General features: G+C 43.0%; 7 protein-coding genes across 7 annotated transcripts; 4 read left to right on the top strand and 3 right to left on the bottom strand.

Annotated features, from left to right (window-relative positions):
- Positions 1 to 5,312: 5,312 nt before the first annotated feature.
- Positions 5,313 to 7,028, bottom strand: Aspvir_008475 (tubulin beta chain; the record flags this gene model as incomplete). Its single annotated transcript, XM_043271643.1, has 7 exons — positions 5,313 to 5,712; positions 5,763 to 6,097; positions 6,145 to 6,655; positions 6,705 to 6,746; positions 6,828 to 6,853; positions 6,918 to 6,941; positions 7,017 to 7,028. 7 exons carry the CDS (start codon positions 7,026 to 7,028, stop codon positions 5,313 to 5,315), a joined length of 1,350 nt encoding a protein of 449 aa, XP_043127578.1.
- Positions 7,029 to 7,807: 779 nt separating this feature from the next.
- Positions 7,808 to 9,564, top strand: Aspvir_008476 (uncharacterized protein; the record flags this gene model as incomplete). Its single annotated transcript, XM_043271644.1, has 6 exons — positions 7,808 to 7,922; positions 7,976 to 8,139; positions 8,194 to 8,423; positions 8,510 to 9,033; positions 9,081 to 9,373; positions 9,433 to 9,564. 6 exons carry the CDS (start codon positions 7,808 to 7,810, stop codon positions 9,562 to 9,564), a joined length of 1,458 nt encoding a protein of 485 aa, XP_043127579.1.
- A 462-nt stretch (positions 9,565 to 10,026) lies between these two features.
- Aspvir_008477 (zinc-binding alcohol dehydrogenase family protein) lies at positions 10,027 to 11,249 on the bottom strand (the record flags this gene model as incomplete). Its single annotated transcript, XM_043271645.1, has 3 exons — positions 10,027 to 10,443; positions 10,532 to 10,643; positions 10,699 to 11,249. 3 exons carry the CDS (start codon positions 11,247 to 11,249, stop codon positions 10,027 to 10,029), a joined length of 1,080 nt encoding a protein of 359 aa, XP_043127580.1.
- A 543-nt stretch (positions 11,250 to 11,792) lies between these two features.
- On the top strand, positions 11,793 to 12,497 carry Aspvir_008478 (uncharacterized protein; the record flags this gene model as incomplete). Its single annotated transcript, XM_043271646.1, has 1 exon — positions 11,793 to 12,497. The coding sequence occupies one exon, from the start codon at positions 11,793 to 11,795 to the stop codon at positions 12,495 to 12,497; it is 705 nt and encodes a 234-aa protein (XP_043127581.1).
- Positions 12,498 to 13,227: 730 nt separating this feature from the next.
- Aspvir_008479 (putative mitochondrial phosphate carrier protein (Ptp)) lies at positions 13,228 to 14,331 on the top strand (the record flags this gene model as incomplete). Its single annotated transcript, XM_043271647.1, has 5 exons — positions 13,228 to 13,355; positions 13,419 to 13,629; positions 13,710 to 13,837; positions 13,893 to 14,245; positions 14,300 to 14,331. The coding sequence occupies 5 exons, from the start codon at positions 13,228 to 13,230 to the stop codon at positions 14,329 to 14,331; spliced, it is 852 nt and encodes a 283-aa protein (XP_043127582.1).
- A 290-nt stretch (positions 14,332 to 14,621) lies between these two features.
- Aspvir_008480 (SRPBCC family protein) lies at positions 14,622 to 15,107 on the bottom strand (the record flags this gene model as incomplete). Its single annotated transcript, XM_043271648.1, has 1 exon — positions 14,622 to 15,107. The coding sequence occupies one exon, from the start codon at positions 15,105 to 15,107 to the stop codon at positions 14,622 to 14,624; it is 486 nt and encodes a 161-aa protein (XP_043127583.1).
- Positions 15,108 to 15,761: 654 nt separating this feature from the next.
- On the top strand, positions 15,762 to 17,203 carry Aspvir_008481 (uncharacterized protein; the record flags this gene model as incomplete). The annotated part of the gene is made up of 4 exons (XM_043271649.1): positions 15,762 to 16,028; positions 16,075 to 16,170; positions 16,241 to 16,543; positions 16,613 to 17,203. 4 exons carry the CDS (start codon positions 15,762 to 15,764, stop codon positions 17,201 to 17,203), a joined length of 1,257 nt encoding a protein of 418 aa, XP_043127584.1.
- Between the last annotated feature and the right edge of the window lie 249 nt (positions 17,204 to 17,452).

Genomic DNA, 17,452 nt, shown 5'->3' on the forward strand with positions numbered 1-17,452 from the left:
ATATATAGTAGAGAACCTAATTAATAGCTAATAATTAGTAGAAGCTAATTTTAATAGTAAGCTAAAGAAACTATAGATATTAGCTATACTAATATAATAACTATAAAAGATAGAATTATTACTTTATATACTAATTAAAGTATATAAGGTGCTTAAAGAGGTTAAAGAACCCTTATTCTTATATAATAATCTTTTAAAGATAACTTAAAAGGATTAGAAATCTGCTGAATATTTAGAAGTATATTTAAGGTAGGTAAGAAAGGATATCTTAATAAAATAATATACTTAATAAATAAAGATTTAAGAATATATTAATAATATACTAATAGGAACTAGCTATCCTATATACTATCTAAAGAAGTTAACTCTAGGAAGTAACTAGAGTAAAATTAACTTAACTTCTTTAGATAATAAGTTAAATAGAGGAATACTATATAATTTATTAAAGAATAATTAAATCTAATAAGACACTAATAGGAGAGATATAGACTTTAATAGACTATTTATAGTAGTAGTTCTAACTTATTAGGAGTAATTAGAGAAGGATAAGTTATCTAGTATTATAAGAATATTTAGATAGGAGAGAGAAGACCTATTTAATTAGAGTTAAAACTACTTAAAAATAGCTAAATATAAAAAAAAATAATTAAATAAAGAGATCTTCTAGGCTTCCTTAACTTTATTAGCTTTCTTAATAGAAGTAATACTTAATCACCTTAGCCTCTACCTCTATCTTAAAGGCTAGTAAGACTAGTAAGTTACTTATCCTAATATATCTTATTCTTTAGGTTAAGTTCTTTATTATTATCTACTTTATTAGGGTGAAGAGCTTCCTTAAGCTTTAAAATTTTCTTATTAATAAGCTTAAAAAAATAAGTAAGATCCTCCTAAACTACTTAAAGTATAATAAGGTCTTTAAAGTTAGATATTAATATAGGTTAAGGGAGAATAGTACTATTAAGAGGATAGTTAAGATAATATTTTTTAAAAGAAGTTAGAGATACTCTACTTAAAGTAAGATAATATTTACCCTTTAGATTACTAAGACTAGAAGTAATAGAGTTAGGCTAAGATAGATTTAAGTAAGGCTTAGTAATAATAGCTTTTATAATAGGATTTATACTAGAAATAAAGAGATCTATAGTACTTAAAGTTAGAGTAGTACCTAAGGTTAGAGAATTACTATCTAGTATTAGGAAGATTAGGATATTAGAGTATACTATCTTAGCCTAAGCTTTCTCTATAGTAGTGTAGTAATAATAAGTACTTAATATAGGAATAGGATTCTTTTTAGGACTACTTAATTAACTTAATCTAGTCTAATACTTTAGATTAGTATTAGGTATAGGTAGAATAGCTTTACTTATAAAAGAAGAGAAGTAATAACTATAATAACTTAAACTAGATTTAGTAGTAAGCTTAGGAGGAGTCTAATATAAAGTATTTAATTATTATTTAGTAGATATATTAATAGTTTTACTTAGAGATATATTTTATAAGATAGGACTATTATTCTAAATCTTTAGTAGACTACTAGCTTACAGAATTATCCTGTATAAATAAGTAACTATTAGTAAAAAGTTTAAAATAAGAAACTTATATATTATCCCTAGAATTCTACTACTTACTATAACCTAGGTAGAATTTATAGTTTAATCCTTTTCTATACTATAGGTAGTTAGTATAAGCACCCTAGAATAATACCTAAGTTATGCTATTTAACTTATACTTAGGAGATATAATATATTTAAGAAATATACTAGAGTTTATATATTACTTATAACCAGGACCTATAGTAATACCTTACTAATAGAGAATAATAGCTAATTACTAAGATAGGTTAATAATTAGCTTAGTTAATAGTTTACTACTTTTACTATAAGACTATTCAATGTCATATACTATATCTAGGAGGGTAATATAGGATCTATCTTATTTTATTAAAGGGAAAAAGCATTTCTCTATTACCTACTTAATAGTACTATAATAATTAGGAATAAGTATCTTTAAATTAGAAATAGAAGTATAATAACTAAGAAGTTAAAGAAGGTGAATATACTTTATAAAGAGAAGAGACTATAAAAGTCTATTAATTTAAATAAATAAAAGCTAAGCTAGGGGATCTAATATTAAGGCTTAATTATAAAATATCTTATATATTAAGTAAGAAAAGTTAAGGGTATTTATATCTAGGCTATATATACTAGTAGTAAATACTTACTTATTTACCTATACTTATTAGTTAATTCTACCTTTATTAATTTAATTCTTTATATAGTGCTTAAGGATTACTAATTACTTAAGTAATATACTTATTAATATTACTAAGTAAGGTAATCTAATTATACCTCTTATATATTAAATAAAGAATGCACTCAGCCACTACTATAGTAATTTTAAAATAATAGTATAAGGAATAATTTGGTTAATTCTATAGATTATTAATAAAGAAATAATAATATCTAACACTAGGTTTAGAAACTAATATCTCTTAGTAATAGTTATATCTATATGGTTATGCTAATAGGTGCTGACTAAGAACTCTATAGATAAAGTTTAGTTTAAGCAGGGGAGGATGTGATATTAATAGTAGGTATATAGCTTTAGGCAAGCTATATCAGGTATATAATAATATTTAGTAACTAATATTATTATTTATATAGTTAGTTAGACCTTACATTCCTTCCTAGCTTAGGTTAAAATATAAAAGAAGACTGGAATCCCTTAAAGTTAATAAGGTATATATAGGGCGGCTGCTGGCCTACCCCCTACCCTTACACTTTTCAAAGACTCCACATCCTTAATGACTATGAATATCCCAATATCTTACTAATAGAGAATAATAGCTAATTACTAAGATAGATTAATAATTAGCTTAGTTAATAGTTTACTACTCTTACTATAAGACTATTTAATATTATATACTATATCTAGGAGGGTAATATAGAATCTATCTTACTTTATTAATAGGAAATAGTACTTCTTTATTACCTACTTAATAGTACTATAATAATTAGGAATAAGTATCTTTAAATTAGGAATAGGAGTATAATAACTAAGGAGTTAAAGAAGATAAATATACTTTATAAAGAGAAGAGACTATAAAAGTCTATTAATCTAAATAAATAAAAGCTAAGCTAGGGGATCTAATATTAAGGCTTAGTTATAAAATATCTTATATATTAAGTAAGAAAAGTTAAGGGTATTTATATCTAGGCTATATATACTAGTAGTAAATACTTACTTATTTATCTATACTTATTAGTTAATTCTACCTTTATTAATTTAATTATTTATATATATATATAAATAATAATATTTATTATAATTCTTTATATAGTACTTAAGGATCACTAATTACTTAGGTAACTTACTTATTAATATTATTAAGTAAGGTAATCTAATTATACCTCTTATATATTAAATAAAGAATATACTTAGCTACTACTATAGTAATTTTAAATAATAGTATAAAGAATAATTTAGTTAATTCTATAGATTATTAATAAAGGAATAATAATATCTAAATACTAGATTTAGAAACCTATATCTCTTAGTAATAATTATATCTATATAGTTATGTTAATAGGTGCTGACTAAGAACTCTATAAATAAAGTTTAATTTAAGCAGGGGAGGATATAATATTAATAATAGATATATAGCTTTAAGGAAGCTATATCAGGTATATAATAATATCTAGTAACTAATATTATTATTTTTATAGTTAATTAGATCTTATATTTATTCTTAGCTTAGGTTAAAATATAAAAGATAGCTAGAATCCCTTAAAGTAAAGGAGATATATATAGGGTGGCTACTAGCCTACCCCCTACCCTTACACTCTTTAAAGACTCCATGTCCTTAACAACTACAAATATCCCAATAGTATAGGATTAGCTATATAACTATAGTAGTAGTTAGAATACTTATTATAGCTAACTAAATTAGATATCTAAATAGCATAGTACATGTAGTACTAACTGCTATTAAGAAACTAGGGAGCACTATTATAGATAGCTAGGTAGTATAACTAATAGAGAACCCTCTAATATAAGATAGGTCCCCTAAGCAGCGCGGCATAGTAATTACAGTAACTATCTATAGTAGTGCTAGAGGCAGGCAGAATAGTAGTAGATATAGGAGGTAAAAAAGAATATAGGCAGAATATAGGAGAGATATAAACTATTAGAGAAAGTAGAACTAGTAGGCCTATAATCTAAATATAATATAGTAGGTCCTGTAAAGGATTACATTATAAAGTAAAAGTAGGGAGTAGAATAGCTAAACTAGATACTATAATAATAGTTAGTAGATAATCCCTAGCATAAAAGCAGATGAAATAGCATAGTATATAGTGGAATTAATATAGGAGAATCTTATATAGATAGTAGTACTATTAGGGATATAGGAGTAGCACATAGTAGCTAAAGATTAGAAGAAATAGTAGTTACAGAGCTATTAGATAGGCTGGATTAAGAATATTAGCTATACTAATAGGAAGCAGATGTAGTAGATAATCTAGATAGTAAATATAATTAGTATAAAAGCCTCTATATAGAATAGTTAGCACAGCAGTGTATAATATTAGTAGTAGATAGCAGTAGTTATAAAATAGGCAGGAAGAATACCTAGAAGAGTGCCTAGTAGCATAATAATTAGTAATAGAAATATAAAGCTAGTTAATAGCAGTATAGCTAGTAAAGAGAGAGCAGAGCTTAGTAGAAGATAAGAGAGTAATATTAATAGTAATAGTAGTAAGATATTAATATAGTAAGGTAGTGATATGATAATAAGGTTAAGGTTAAAAGTTAAAGTTTAAAATATATATCTATAGTAGTTAGGTGAAGATAGCGGCAGTAGGCATCAGAAGTAGAGGCAGATTTAATAGGGTATAGGAGCCTGTATATAGCAGCCTAAAAAGGAAGGCAGTACAGCAGACAGAGCAGCAGAAGACCTTAAAGTGTAAATAAAAGTTGATCACACAAGTATATCTATGATACAACCCACCAGCACGCTGCCTCAGCAACCGCTAGATATCGAATACTCATAGTACCATATTAAATACTCATATTGTAGGGATACTGATTAATTCGCAGTTTACTCAATTACAAGAACTACCTCCTCCGCTAGTTTCTATACATCCGTCGACGAATGCCACTAGTAGATTATTAGCTGACTGAAATTCCATTCCTGTTTAAAACTGTGAGTATCGTAAACAATGAGGAATTCCAGGCAGGTTCCCCAGAGAGACAGAGAAAGGAATGACAAGCTCGAAGCTGGTTACTGTCAAGGAGATGATGAATTAAGGGGTTTATTCCTCGGCCTCAAATGCCTCCTCCTCCTCGGCATACTGTTCCTCCTCTCCGTCGGAGATACTGGCCTCCTGATATTGTTGATATTCGGACATCAAGTCATTCATGTTACTTTCCGCCTCGGTGAATTCCATCTCGTCCATTCCCTCGCCGGTATACCAATGCAAGAATGCTTTGCGGCGGAACATGGCCGTGAATTGGGTCCCCACGCGCTGGAAGAGCTCCTGGACAGACGTGGAATTGCCCACAAAAGTGGCAGACATTTTCAGGCCCTTTGGAGGCACGGAGCAGAGTGCGGTTTGGACATTATTTGGGATCCATTCCACAAAGTAACCGGAGTTTTTGGTACTGATATTGCGCATCTGCTCATCGACTTCTCTCATGGAGATCTTGCCGCGGCTGAGACTTGGTTAGCTTTGTTTCGGATTCGGAATAGGGGGAAAGCGTACAAGAGTGTGGAGCAGGTCAGAAAGCGGCCGTTTTGAAAGTTGCAAGCCGTCATCATATTCCTGGCATCAAACATCTGCTGTGTGAGTTCTGGGACAGACACTGCGCGGAAGGAATTGGATCCTCGGCTGGTTAATGGAGCAAAGCCCACCATGAAGAAATGCAGCCGGGGAAAGGGAACCATATTCACCGCCAGTTTCCGAAGGTCGGAATTCAGCTGCCCGGGGAATCGGAAGCTGGCAGTGATGCCGGACATGACCGTCGAAACGAGATGGTTGAGATCACCATACGAAGGGGACGACAGCTTCAACGTCCGTGTACAGATATCATAGAGCGCCTGTCTTTGTCAGCTCGCGTCGACCGTGGAATGACCAGAACTTGTACCTCATTGTCGATACAAAAGGTCTCATCTGCGTGCTCGACCAACTGGTGGATTGAAAGGGTCGCATTGTACGGCTCCACCACGGTATCAGAGACCTTTGGGGATGGCAGGACCGAGAATGTGGCCATCATCCGATCGGGAAACTCCTCCCGTATCTTGGAGATGAGAAGCGTGCCCATACCAGCTCCAGTGCCGCCGCCCAGGGAATGGGTGATCTGGAATCCTTGCAGATAGTCACAGCTCTCCGCTTCACGGCGAACAACATCAATGACCTGATCCACTAGCTCTGCACCTTCAGTGTAATGGCCCTTTGCCCAGTTGTTTCCCGCGCTGGACTGCCCAAACACAAAATTATCAGGTCGGAAAAGGGCTCCATGGGGGCCGGAACGAATGGCATCCATTGTTCCCGGTTCCAAGTCGACAAGGACGGCTCGAGGGACGTATTTAGCGTTGCCGGCCTCGTTGAAATAGACATTCATCCGCTCCAGCTGGAGATCGGACGCGCCATTGTACCTACGTTAGTGTTAGATAGAGAGTAAACGACAGTGACCGGATCACTGACATGCCGGACTCATCGAGACCGTGTTCGCCCGAGATGGTTTGCCTGGACTAGGTCAGAGAGAAGAATTAGGGAGTAATAGGGAGCATGGAGTTATGCTGTGTACTCCGTATGGCGGCAAATTACCAGAAGGCAGCACCAACTTGGTTACCCTGCGAAGGAGTATCGCAAGTTAGCAATCCTTCAATTTCTCCATGAGAACCGGAATTGACTCACGCATTGGCCGGTTTGAAGATGAACCTTTATTTAGCGGAATCGAGATCAGAGTCAGCGACCTCGACGACAGGCAATTCCGAAGTCAGTGAGCGAACTCACAATTTCACGCATGTTGGTCGGCAGACACGAGTATCTAGATTCGAATGAAGGTGAGTCGTAGGATAGGAGAACAAGAGGTGTTGTGTTGGAAGGGGGAGGTCAGGTCAGGCATCCATAAAAGACGGACTGACTAGACTGACTAGTGATTTTCCACGGCCGCTAGTAAGATACGGGCATAAGGTAGATCCGGTATGGTCTATGGATAGGAGAGCTGATATCATGGCCTGCCATTCGTGGAAATTAGCCACTGGCAGACTAGCAGGGATGATCAATTGGAAGATTGCAAAGTACCAACCTAACTTAGTATGGACTATGGACGTATGGAAGTGTATACAGTACGGAGTATACAGTATACCTATGTATATATGTTCACCCACTCTACATAATTATAATGCATGGATACAAGTAGTGACGGGTTATAAATTGTTTCTTGAATATTGCTGTATTTGCGTATTTTCGATTTGCGTATGATAGAATTATAATACAGCTAGGCTAAAAAGGTTCTTGCCTAGTCAAGGATTACATATCAGATAACTAACCCGACGTCTACCGAACCGGGCAAACTGATACTTATGATACTCTGGTTAAATAGAAAGATTTGTCGCTGTACGAACCGTGCTATGCACCAGCAATCATGATTCAGGACCGAGCTTCGGCGATTTCGGCGTTTCACTGATTTAGCAGGGCTGGTCCTCTGACACCGCCCTATATAGTGCGACAGTACAGTTGCGACAGTACAGTTGCGACTTCATCGTGCATTTCTGCTGCTGCCTGTCTCTTCCCGCCCAAAGATGCTTGGCGTCTTGCTTCTATTCTTAGCCACTGCAGGCCTTGTCTGGTTTCTTGAGACGCCCTTCCGAACAGGACTATGGCACATTCCGGGGCCTTGGTGGCGCCGCTATACAGGTGAAATTGAGGTCTTCATCTCTTGTTTCAGAAGTCCACTAATGTTTCCCTAGACATTTTCCAGGTGCTTGATGCTTACAATGGACGAACCTGCCAAGTCATTCAGCGCTTACACAAGGAATATGGGCCCGTGGTGCAAGTTGGTCCACGAACCGTCATGTTCTCCAAACCATCCATGATAGAAAAAGTCTATGCGACTAGGGCGCCCTTCCCCAAAGTATGCAATACCCACCCTTCCGCTCGCAGCTTCTCTAACTGGGTCTCTTTTCAGAGCTATCACTGGAGGCCGCTCCGAACTGAGCTGAAAGGCGTCCATTATCCAAGTCTCATAGGCACGGACGATACTAAGACCCATACCGCTCTCAAACGGCCTGTCTCTGGCATCTACTCCATGTCCAACGTCACGAAATCAGAAAGCTTCATCAACGAATGTATCCTTCAGCTTGTTAAGAAGCTTGACCAAGAATTCAACGGCAAAGAGAAGTATCTGCCCGTGTTTACGTGGATGCATTTTTGTAGGTCCAAATTTGGTTTAACCTGAGAGCAGTACTAAGGGGACCACAGTTGCGTATGACACAATCATGAAGCTTACGGTCTCTGCCGACTTTGGACTCATCCGAGGCGAAGCTGATCGAGAGGGAATGTTTCGAGGTGTCGATGCAGCTCAAACATACCGAGCTATGGTACGGCGACGCTTGCATGAAATTCCGCGCTATGGCTGACATTTCGTACGCAGCCTGTATGCCGTGGGTTCACTCTCTTCTCAAGGGTAGCCCCATCACGAAAGTGTTTGAGAAGCGCATGGGCTCATTCCCACGTCGAGCACGGGAACTCATCCAGAGCAGGAGGGCCAACGGGGCTGCAAAAACCAGAGATCGCGAGGACTTGCTCTCCCAGATTTTGGACACTCAAAAGAAGCATCCGAACGTTGTCGATGAGCGCGTTGTTCACGGTTACGCTACCACACCACTGCTCGCCGGTGCGGACACGGTAACTGTCGGCCTTACTTCCATCGTCTACTTTGTGGGCAAGAATCCGGAGGTTGCAGCCAAACTACACGCGGAATTCACAAAATGCCCTACCTGGATGCGGTCATTCGGGAGTCATTCAGGTGCCATCCTATCGGAGCCATGTTATCACGACGCCTGGTTCCACCAGCCCCTGGTCTCACGCTTGCGGATGGTCACACCCTGCCACCAGGCACAGCAGTCGCGGTTTCAGGATGGTCTACCCATTTTGATAAGGACGCCTATGGCGATGACGTACACGACTTCAAACCTGAGCGCTGGCTGAAACGTCACTCAGAAAGCGACGACGATTATGCTGAGCGTCTGCACAGGATGGGCAAAGCAGATCTGACATGGGGCGCCGGCGACCGGGCTTGCATGGGTAAGAACATTGCGAAATGCGAAATGTACAAGCTAATTGCTACATTGTATTCCATCTCTGACGTGAGTCTCTGCTACAAGATATATGTCGGTGTTCCTGGAATAGACTGACAGTCGACCAGATCCAGCTTGTTGACCCGACCAAGGAATGGAAAATCAAGGAGACTGTCCTAGCGAAGCAAGAGGGCGTTGAGGCGAGAATTACCTTCAGGCCTGGCGCAAGTCTTGACCAGCTCGTACAGGGGGATGCTTGAAAAGTAGGCTAGGAAGCGTCTGTGAAACATGTCTGCTGGACGACCGGATCAGTCCGAGTTGGATTTGAATAGAATCATATTGTTATAAGCAAAGGACCTTCCTTTCACTGTCTAGGATAACTACTTTTCAGTACTTTAGTCAACCTTTGTGCGCATCCAGAAAGCCAAACGCCAAACGCCAAAAAATGGGCAAAACTGGAGACATCCTCTAGCCATCGCAAAGTATATAACACCAACCCAGGGTGGATAACACAAAAAGACTATGGCAATACTATATGCCCCGTATGTTTTATGTAAATTATATATCACCATAGCAAATACTAGGGTGGAGAGGGTTGATCCATAGATTACTTAGTCCCAAGACTCGCACGCATTTTTAAATTTGGATTGCCACGGGTAAGCATGGGAGTTGCACTCATTCAAGCCTCGATGTGATATAGTGATTGATAGAGATGCAACCAGCTACCTGACTAGACGAACCACACATTTTTCCCCTGAAAGCTTGCCACTCCTCACTAACTCCATACCCACCAACACCTGGTCGAGCCCACCTTCAAGGATCCGCACGGGATGGTGTCGCAGTTTGCCATCATCGACCAGCTTCTGAGCCACGGCCCACAGCTTCTTGCCATAAGCACGAATCTCCTCACTCGGGGGTCGGCCATATGGAGTAGGCCAGGTGGACCCATCACCGAAGATGGATGGTCCAAGGACCCAGTCGGTCTTCACAGTGGCGCGCGTGGCGGCGTGCTGCGGAAACGGGTCCAGGGAAACGTACTTGCCGCCGGCGCGACCAAGGGCGGCGAAGCAGAGGCTGGTGGATTCCGCTGTCGTGATGCAGTCGAGAGCGTAGCGCAGGTTGTTTCCCGTGTAAGCTTTCTGGTTGTGGCAGGGGATCGGTCAGTAAGAATCGGTGTATGGATACGACAGCAACCAAGGTTGTGGGATGGAAAGCAGATGGCCTTACAATCTTAGTGGCGCAGTCCGGGTCGCGATAGTCAAAGGTCGCTTGGGCACCGTATGCTTTGACTTGGTCTGAATTCTTTGGAGAGCAGGTAGCTAATGGGATCATATTCACACTAGACTGGTCAGCACGAGCGTCGCGGTTCCAACGCTGGAATGGGGTTCTCTCACAGTCTCAGCAGCTGTATAGCAATGGTTGCGTTCGCTGTACTGCCGCCGTTCACAAGAATGTATGCAGGCTTCTGAACGGCAGCATCAGGCAGAGGCAGCCCTAGAAGCTTCAAAGCCAGCCCTGCAGTGCTGATACCGGCACCAAACGTGGCGGCGCCTTCAGTGCTGACGGAGGCAGGTAGCTTCAACCAGATCTTGCCAGCGGAAATGTTGTATTCTCCGAATGATCCACGATGAGGTGTGTTAGCGTTCATGGCATGCTGAGCTCCGCACACTCTGTCGCCCACCTCTACGTCTGTGACCTCAGGCCCACAAGCGACGACGGTTCCCGCATAATCAGTGCCTAGAACACCACCAGGGGTCACGAAGGCGCCGCGCATTTTGGTGTCGCTGGGATTGACAGCCACGGCTTCCGTTCGGATCAAGAACTGGTCTTTTTCAAGCGTGGGCGGGGGCACATCGTCTCGTACACGCACCCGATCTCCAGCCTCCACGATCACCGCACGCTGAGTTGTTGGAGGCACAAGAGCCCCAGTACCAATCGACCCCATTCTCAGTAGGATGGCAGGCGTTCTTCCGGATCTTGACTGAACAGGTATCAAGGAACGCGACTTTGAACTCAAGTGTAGGTGATGGCCCACCAAAATCTTTTATCAAAGGCACGATGTCTTACCGTGAGCGCCATTGTCTGCTACATCATTACATTACGCCCATGTCCACTGAACATCCAAGTGGCGCCGTAGCGAGCGGGAGACGTCCGGCGGCCCCCAAGGGATAATCCCCTAGGCTGTTCGGCGTACTTCGGCGTTTCGGTCTGTTGGCCCCAGGGTACCTGCATGTGGAGGCGAGTATACCAGTGATATGTTGCCCCATGGAGCGAACATTTCCCTATGTGTCCTTTGATAGGAGTGTTTTATGGTACTCTTCTTCGACGCACGTAGTTATCATAGTAGAATGGAAAGTCCCATCAACTATCAATGAAAAGCTAAAACGCCAACTCTGGATTGGAAACAGACACTAGAGCCGCTTCAATACACCAACGTTGGTCACGCATCATGCCTCACTCTCGATCACGCACTAACGAGTGGATCAGAATGTCTAGGAGACCTTCCAAAGCCCTTCTTTGCTTTCATGGCACTGGTTCAAAGGAAGCCATCCTCAACGTCCAAATGGCGAGGATTTGTTTTCTACTGGGGGACGCGTTTGAGTTCATTTTCCTTGACGGACCGATGGAATGCGCTGCAGGACCTGGGGTTCTGCCCATGTTCAGCGGCCAAGAGCCATATTACTGTTGGTTTGGCGGCGACGGCACCACTATCAAGGACAGCTTAAAGAGAATCAACGCGTCTGTCAAGCCGACGGTGGATGGATGGCAAGCGAAGTATCCTGATGCAGAGATCGTTGGAGCGATTGGGTTCTCCGAAGGTGCACTCGCCCTTGCAATGATGCTCTGGCAGCAACAGCAAGACCTAGTGCCCTGGCTGCCGCAGCTCCGGTTTGCCGTAATGAGCTGCTGTTTCTTTCCTAACGAGGCTTCCTTGTGGCTAAACGCTAGAGCCCAGGCTTATGGCCTGAGCAAAGCCTACATTGACGTTCCGACGCTTCACATACACGGCAACAGAGACTTTTGTCTCGGCCGCGCACGAAAGCTAGTGAGAAACCACTATCGGTCGAACTTTGCTCCTGTCATTCAAACGGATACCGCCCATCATTTGCCAACAAGGAAAGACGAGGTGGGGGAGGTGGTGAAGCATATCCTGAGACTGTCGGAAATCTCAGCAACTGACGCGCCAAATTGAGAAATTCACACCCGTGCCTGCTCTGGTATTGCTGGTTTAACTATACTTTTCATCACTTTTCCTCAACAATCAAATTTACTGCCCCAAGATAGGGTCATTAAGGGGATTAGGGTGATTAAGATGGTTAACGTGTAAAGTAGATACAGGTTAGAAATAAGGAATCTCTTTTTTAGGGTAGTTGGAGGGGGCGGAGGGGGGGAGGGGTTTCATACTATATACAGTAGTCGAGGAGCTCATCAAGTTCTTAAATTATATGTGATCTTCATAGAATTTAAGACCTTGCCTAACTTTTCTGAGACCTTGCTGGAACTGCATGTCCGGCGGCCCCTAACCATGATTATTACGACAGCTGCCAGTAGCAGGTCAAAGCTTTCTAGAGGATCTCGTCGACTCGTATAGCACCCCGCAGCGTTCTAGCGGTCTGGCCGGTAATACGGGAAGAGGGGCCACCCGTCTTGTAAGACCAAGATCTCTACGCTCGTTAGCGCTTCCCTGGGCATCCCATCTTAAATACAATCGGAAAACGCCGAATATCGCATAAAAACGCCGAAGAACGCCGATCACCCGAAACGCGTGTGGGCCGCCCTCCCCCTAGTCTGACTCTGACCGCAGTAGCAGACTGTCAACAGCTTGCTTCCAAACTTTTACTCTCTCGTTTTTTCCAGATCAGTAACACCTGTTCCTTTTCCATCCCCAATCCTGCGTGTCGCGCGCATTCATCACCGCCGCAATGGCTGCTGCTGTAGCCCCGGCCGCCCCCGAGAAGAAGCTCGAGGGCCTTGGCCTTTACTCTCGGTTCGCTTTTGCCGGCGCCGTCTGCTGTTCTGTCACCCATGGTGCCTTCACTCCAGTCGATGTGTATGCTGTCCAGCAGCTTCAGCTCCAGTATCTAATGTCCGCGACTTACTGACACTCCTACAGTGTCAAGACTAGGATCCAGCTCGACCCAGTGACATATAATCGTGGTATGATTGGTGGTTTCCGTCAAGTCATCCAAAATGAGGGCGCTGGTGCTCTCTTGACTGGCATTGGCCCGACCTTTGCTGGTTACTTCATGCAGGGAGCCTTCAAGTTTGGTGGTTATGAGTTTTTTAAGCAGCAATCCATCAACATTCTTGGTCTTGAAAGGCCCGTCAGAACCGTACTGCCGTTTACTCTGTCTCGGCCGCCTCCGCTGAATTCTTCGCCTCGATCGCCCTCTGCCCTCTTGAGGCTACACGTATCCGTCTTGTCTCTGAGCCTGGCTTTGCCAATGGCCTGATTGGCGGTTTCGGCAAGATTCTCAAGAACGAGGGCATTGGTGCTTTCTACCGTGGTTTCGGTCCTATCCTCCTGAAGCAGTACGTTGGTTCGATGATAGGCCTAGAGACACAACAATAAGCTGATTTGATACAGGGTGCCCTACACAGTGACCAAGTTTGTCGTTTACGAAAAGGTGGCCGAGGCCGTTTTTGCTCGCCTTGACAAGTCCAAGCTGTCGAATAGCGCCCAGACCGGCGTTAACCTGGGATCTGGTCTCATGGCTGGTTTCGCTGCTGCCATCGTCTCTCAGCCCGCTGATACTATGCTGTCCAAGATCAACAAGACCAAGGGTCTCCCCGGGGAGAGCACCATCTCCCGTCTTATCAAGATTGCGGGTGAGCTGGGTCTTCGTGGTTCCTTTGCTGGTCTTCCTACTCGTCTGTTCATGATCGGTGGTCTTACTGCTGGTCAATTCGCCATCTACGGTGACATCAAGAACGCTCTTGGTAAGTCAGCTTACTTTCTTGATTCTTTCTGCAAGGCTGACTTTGTACCCTTAGGTGCGACCAATGGTGTTGAGATCGCCAAGTAACGACCCATTACGAACATTCCAAATCGCATGGTTTAGACAGGAGGTTAAATGGTTTGGTATAGAGATAGACGTAGCCAGATCTACGGATCTCCCCTTCCCTGCACTTACCCCTTTTACCAAAATGCGCCTGCAAACCCTCCTCGACTATGGTATATAATCATATCAGGCCGGTATAACAGCGTACCCTGCGGCAGGCATTATCATCTTCTTTCAGTGACCGCATTAGATTATGTACTATACCCTCGACAATAAGATAGATCCAGAGCGAACCCAAACACACTCAAGTGAAATCAAATCTCCCCCTTTCGAGCGAGCTCCCTCATGGCACTAATTGTACCCTCAACAGCCATCTTGCTCATATTTTGTTCCCTTTCCCTCAACACAGCCAGTTCCCCCTCCGAAGCGCCTGGGTGCCTCCACTCGAAAACATATGTCATATACAGTTCCCCCTCTGCACCTTCACTGACGATGTTACTGATGGTACTCCCATCAGGTTGAACAAAATCAACTCGCGAGTCTTTGTGGGCCGTCACAGTCTCTTTGACTTTCCGCTGATCTTGACGAAAGACCACTTCACGGATGGTGACGGGATTTCCAGCGTCATCAACCGATTCACTGAGGACTGACGTTGACTGAATGCCGGCTGGGACGAACGTCTCTGCAGAGCGGATCTTGAGGAGCAAACCAGCCCAGATCTGACTGCGGGTGAGGATTGGATCGGCCCCAGGAGGATTTATCGGAGAAGTGAACGCTATATTGTTCGTGGGGCAGACCATTTCGACGAGATGTGATCGCTAGTCAATGTGATGGAGTGGACAAATTCTGATGAAGTGGACCTAGTCTATATAGGTAATCAATACCCCGCTACTCCGTATAATCGTATCCTTTGAGAAGGCCGCTAAAGATTGGCTTACAAAGCCCTCGGTCTTCCGGACAGCGAGGCTGACAGGCTGAGTAAGATAATTCACGCACGGCCCAAGCCTTATGTCATTATTGTTATCGAGCGGTCAGAATCAGAGCATCCACTGATAGGGCTCAAGTGGATTAAGAAAACAATCTCGTTAAAGAGACTTTGAACTGGTAGAAAGCGTCATACTTGTGATCCATAGCATCCAGATATCTACAGATCAATAACCGACGGGTAGACAGTGGTTCTGTTCCTAACTTCCTAAAGAGGTTACCCAGAGATAGCGTGAAACAGACATGATCCAATCGTTGGCTCTACTACTGGATCAGCTTAGATCCTCGTATTTTAAGTTAGCATCCCAACCAGGGCTAGCTGGTGCCTCGTATTCTGCGTTGGTTCGCGGGATTCGCTTGGCGCATTATGATCGACGCAGACCTTTCTTATTATAAGAGCACCTAAAACCTACATTTTACTTTCCCTCACTTGTCTGCTGGCCTTTGTCACATTTGTGAACACAGCGATAATGGGCAAAATCACCTTCTACTGCAACATTTGCGGTGGGCCGCTGGACTGCTATGATCTCCGAAAGGCTTCCACGGCCTGTGAAGGCGAAGACCTAAGCCTTTGCTACGATGATGAGTGTGACTGCGAGGCTCAGACCAGACCGGAAGCTGAAGACGAGGAGGATGGAGAAGATGACGAGAACTCTACCGCGCAGTGTGAACACGATAGTTATTGCGCATCCCTGAGGGGATACAACGGGGATTTGGTACCTGAAAAGGATATCTTGGTATGATAACAATCGCCATAGGAATCTTGTCACTGACGCTTACCAGTGGCTAGAAAAAGTGAGAATGCTGCGTCCTAGGGATGCCCAGAGTGACAAGCATAATCAAATGCAGGATGATGACGCATACTATATCACTGACATTGTAAGTCCATAAAAGTTCAGCCGTAGAGGTGCTCATCGTCATGTCAGTGCCTGTGACTGATGAACCCAAGGGCAGCTATGATCCGTGGTATGGACTCACAGTTCCTGGCGAAAACACTGGTAGTAGCGATGGAAGGCTATGGGCGAATATAGATGGCTTTTTTTTACATGATACCTGCTGGCAGATGCTTCAACTTGTACATCAAACTGTGGGTTCGAGCTCGCGGCCATTAGGGCCTCGCCGGGTGTATCTTACTATGCAGGCTCGATTAGGGCATGACACGGAGAAATCCATCGACTGGGAGGACAGTAGAATCTACGGTGGTACGGAGGACTTTCAATCGCAAGAGTGGGAAGCAGAGCCAGGGTATGAGGTAAGTTGACCTACATGATGTTCAAACGCGAACTACTCATGCATCAAAATATTAGCTGACGCATTTCAGTGGTTAGTTGCGGACCCGTTAAAGCCAGTCGACGCCTCTGAGCTCATCTCTGCCTCAAAGACGTCGAACCCCGGCTCAACAAATGCAATTGTAAACGTGGGTGCACTCGAATTGCCGGGTGTAGATCCGTTTTCGAGTCTACCGTGGGACGTCCGCTATAGGATTTTGCAAATGCTTCCTTCGCCATCCGTCATCAATCTGGTCATTGCCAGTCCCGCATTTCGTGGAGCTGCCCGAGATCTGCCCGATCACTTTTGGAGATTACGTCTGGGCTACGATTGCCCGTGGATTGACGGAGACTCACTTCGGCAAAACCTTGCCCAAGCAGGCGCGCAGGTTAATTACAAGGAACTCATTCGTCTCACCAAGAAAGCTGCAGCAAGGCCAGAGGATGGAATGAACGAAGAGCAGGATAGCTGGTTGAACCTCAGAAATCGCCATCGGATCTGGACATGCTGCGAGGTTATCCTGGAGAAGTTGGAGAAAGAAGCAACACCGTGGGTCCAGTCTCAATCAAAGTGCAAATCGGGCGAGCATGCTGCTAACCTCAACCAGGGAATAGGGTTTACTAGCACTAGCTTAGTGGAGTAAAGTCTCTCTATAGCGAACTATTTGTAAAAGAACAAACTTTGGCCTATAAAGAAATCCTCTCCTCACAGTCCTCTTGAACCTCTTGTCATGCCTTATGTATCTTCAAGTCAGTCTAACCATATAGAGTCCAATATTCTGCCCAGGAAGATGGTATCTCAATTCTAACAAGGTTTTTCTAGGTGCCTAGTGACTTTGTCAATTCAGTCTTGAACAATATCCTCAATGTTGAGGTGACTGCGTGGAAATAAT

This window comes from Aspergillus viridinutans (genome assembly GCF_018404265.1).
Source record: "Aspergillus viridinutans IFM 47045 DNA, scaffold_6, whole genome shotgun sequence".
Lineage (NCBI taxonomy): Eukaryota > Fungi > Ascomycota > Eurotiomycetes > Eurotiales > Aspergillaceae > Aspergillus > Aspergillus viridinutans.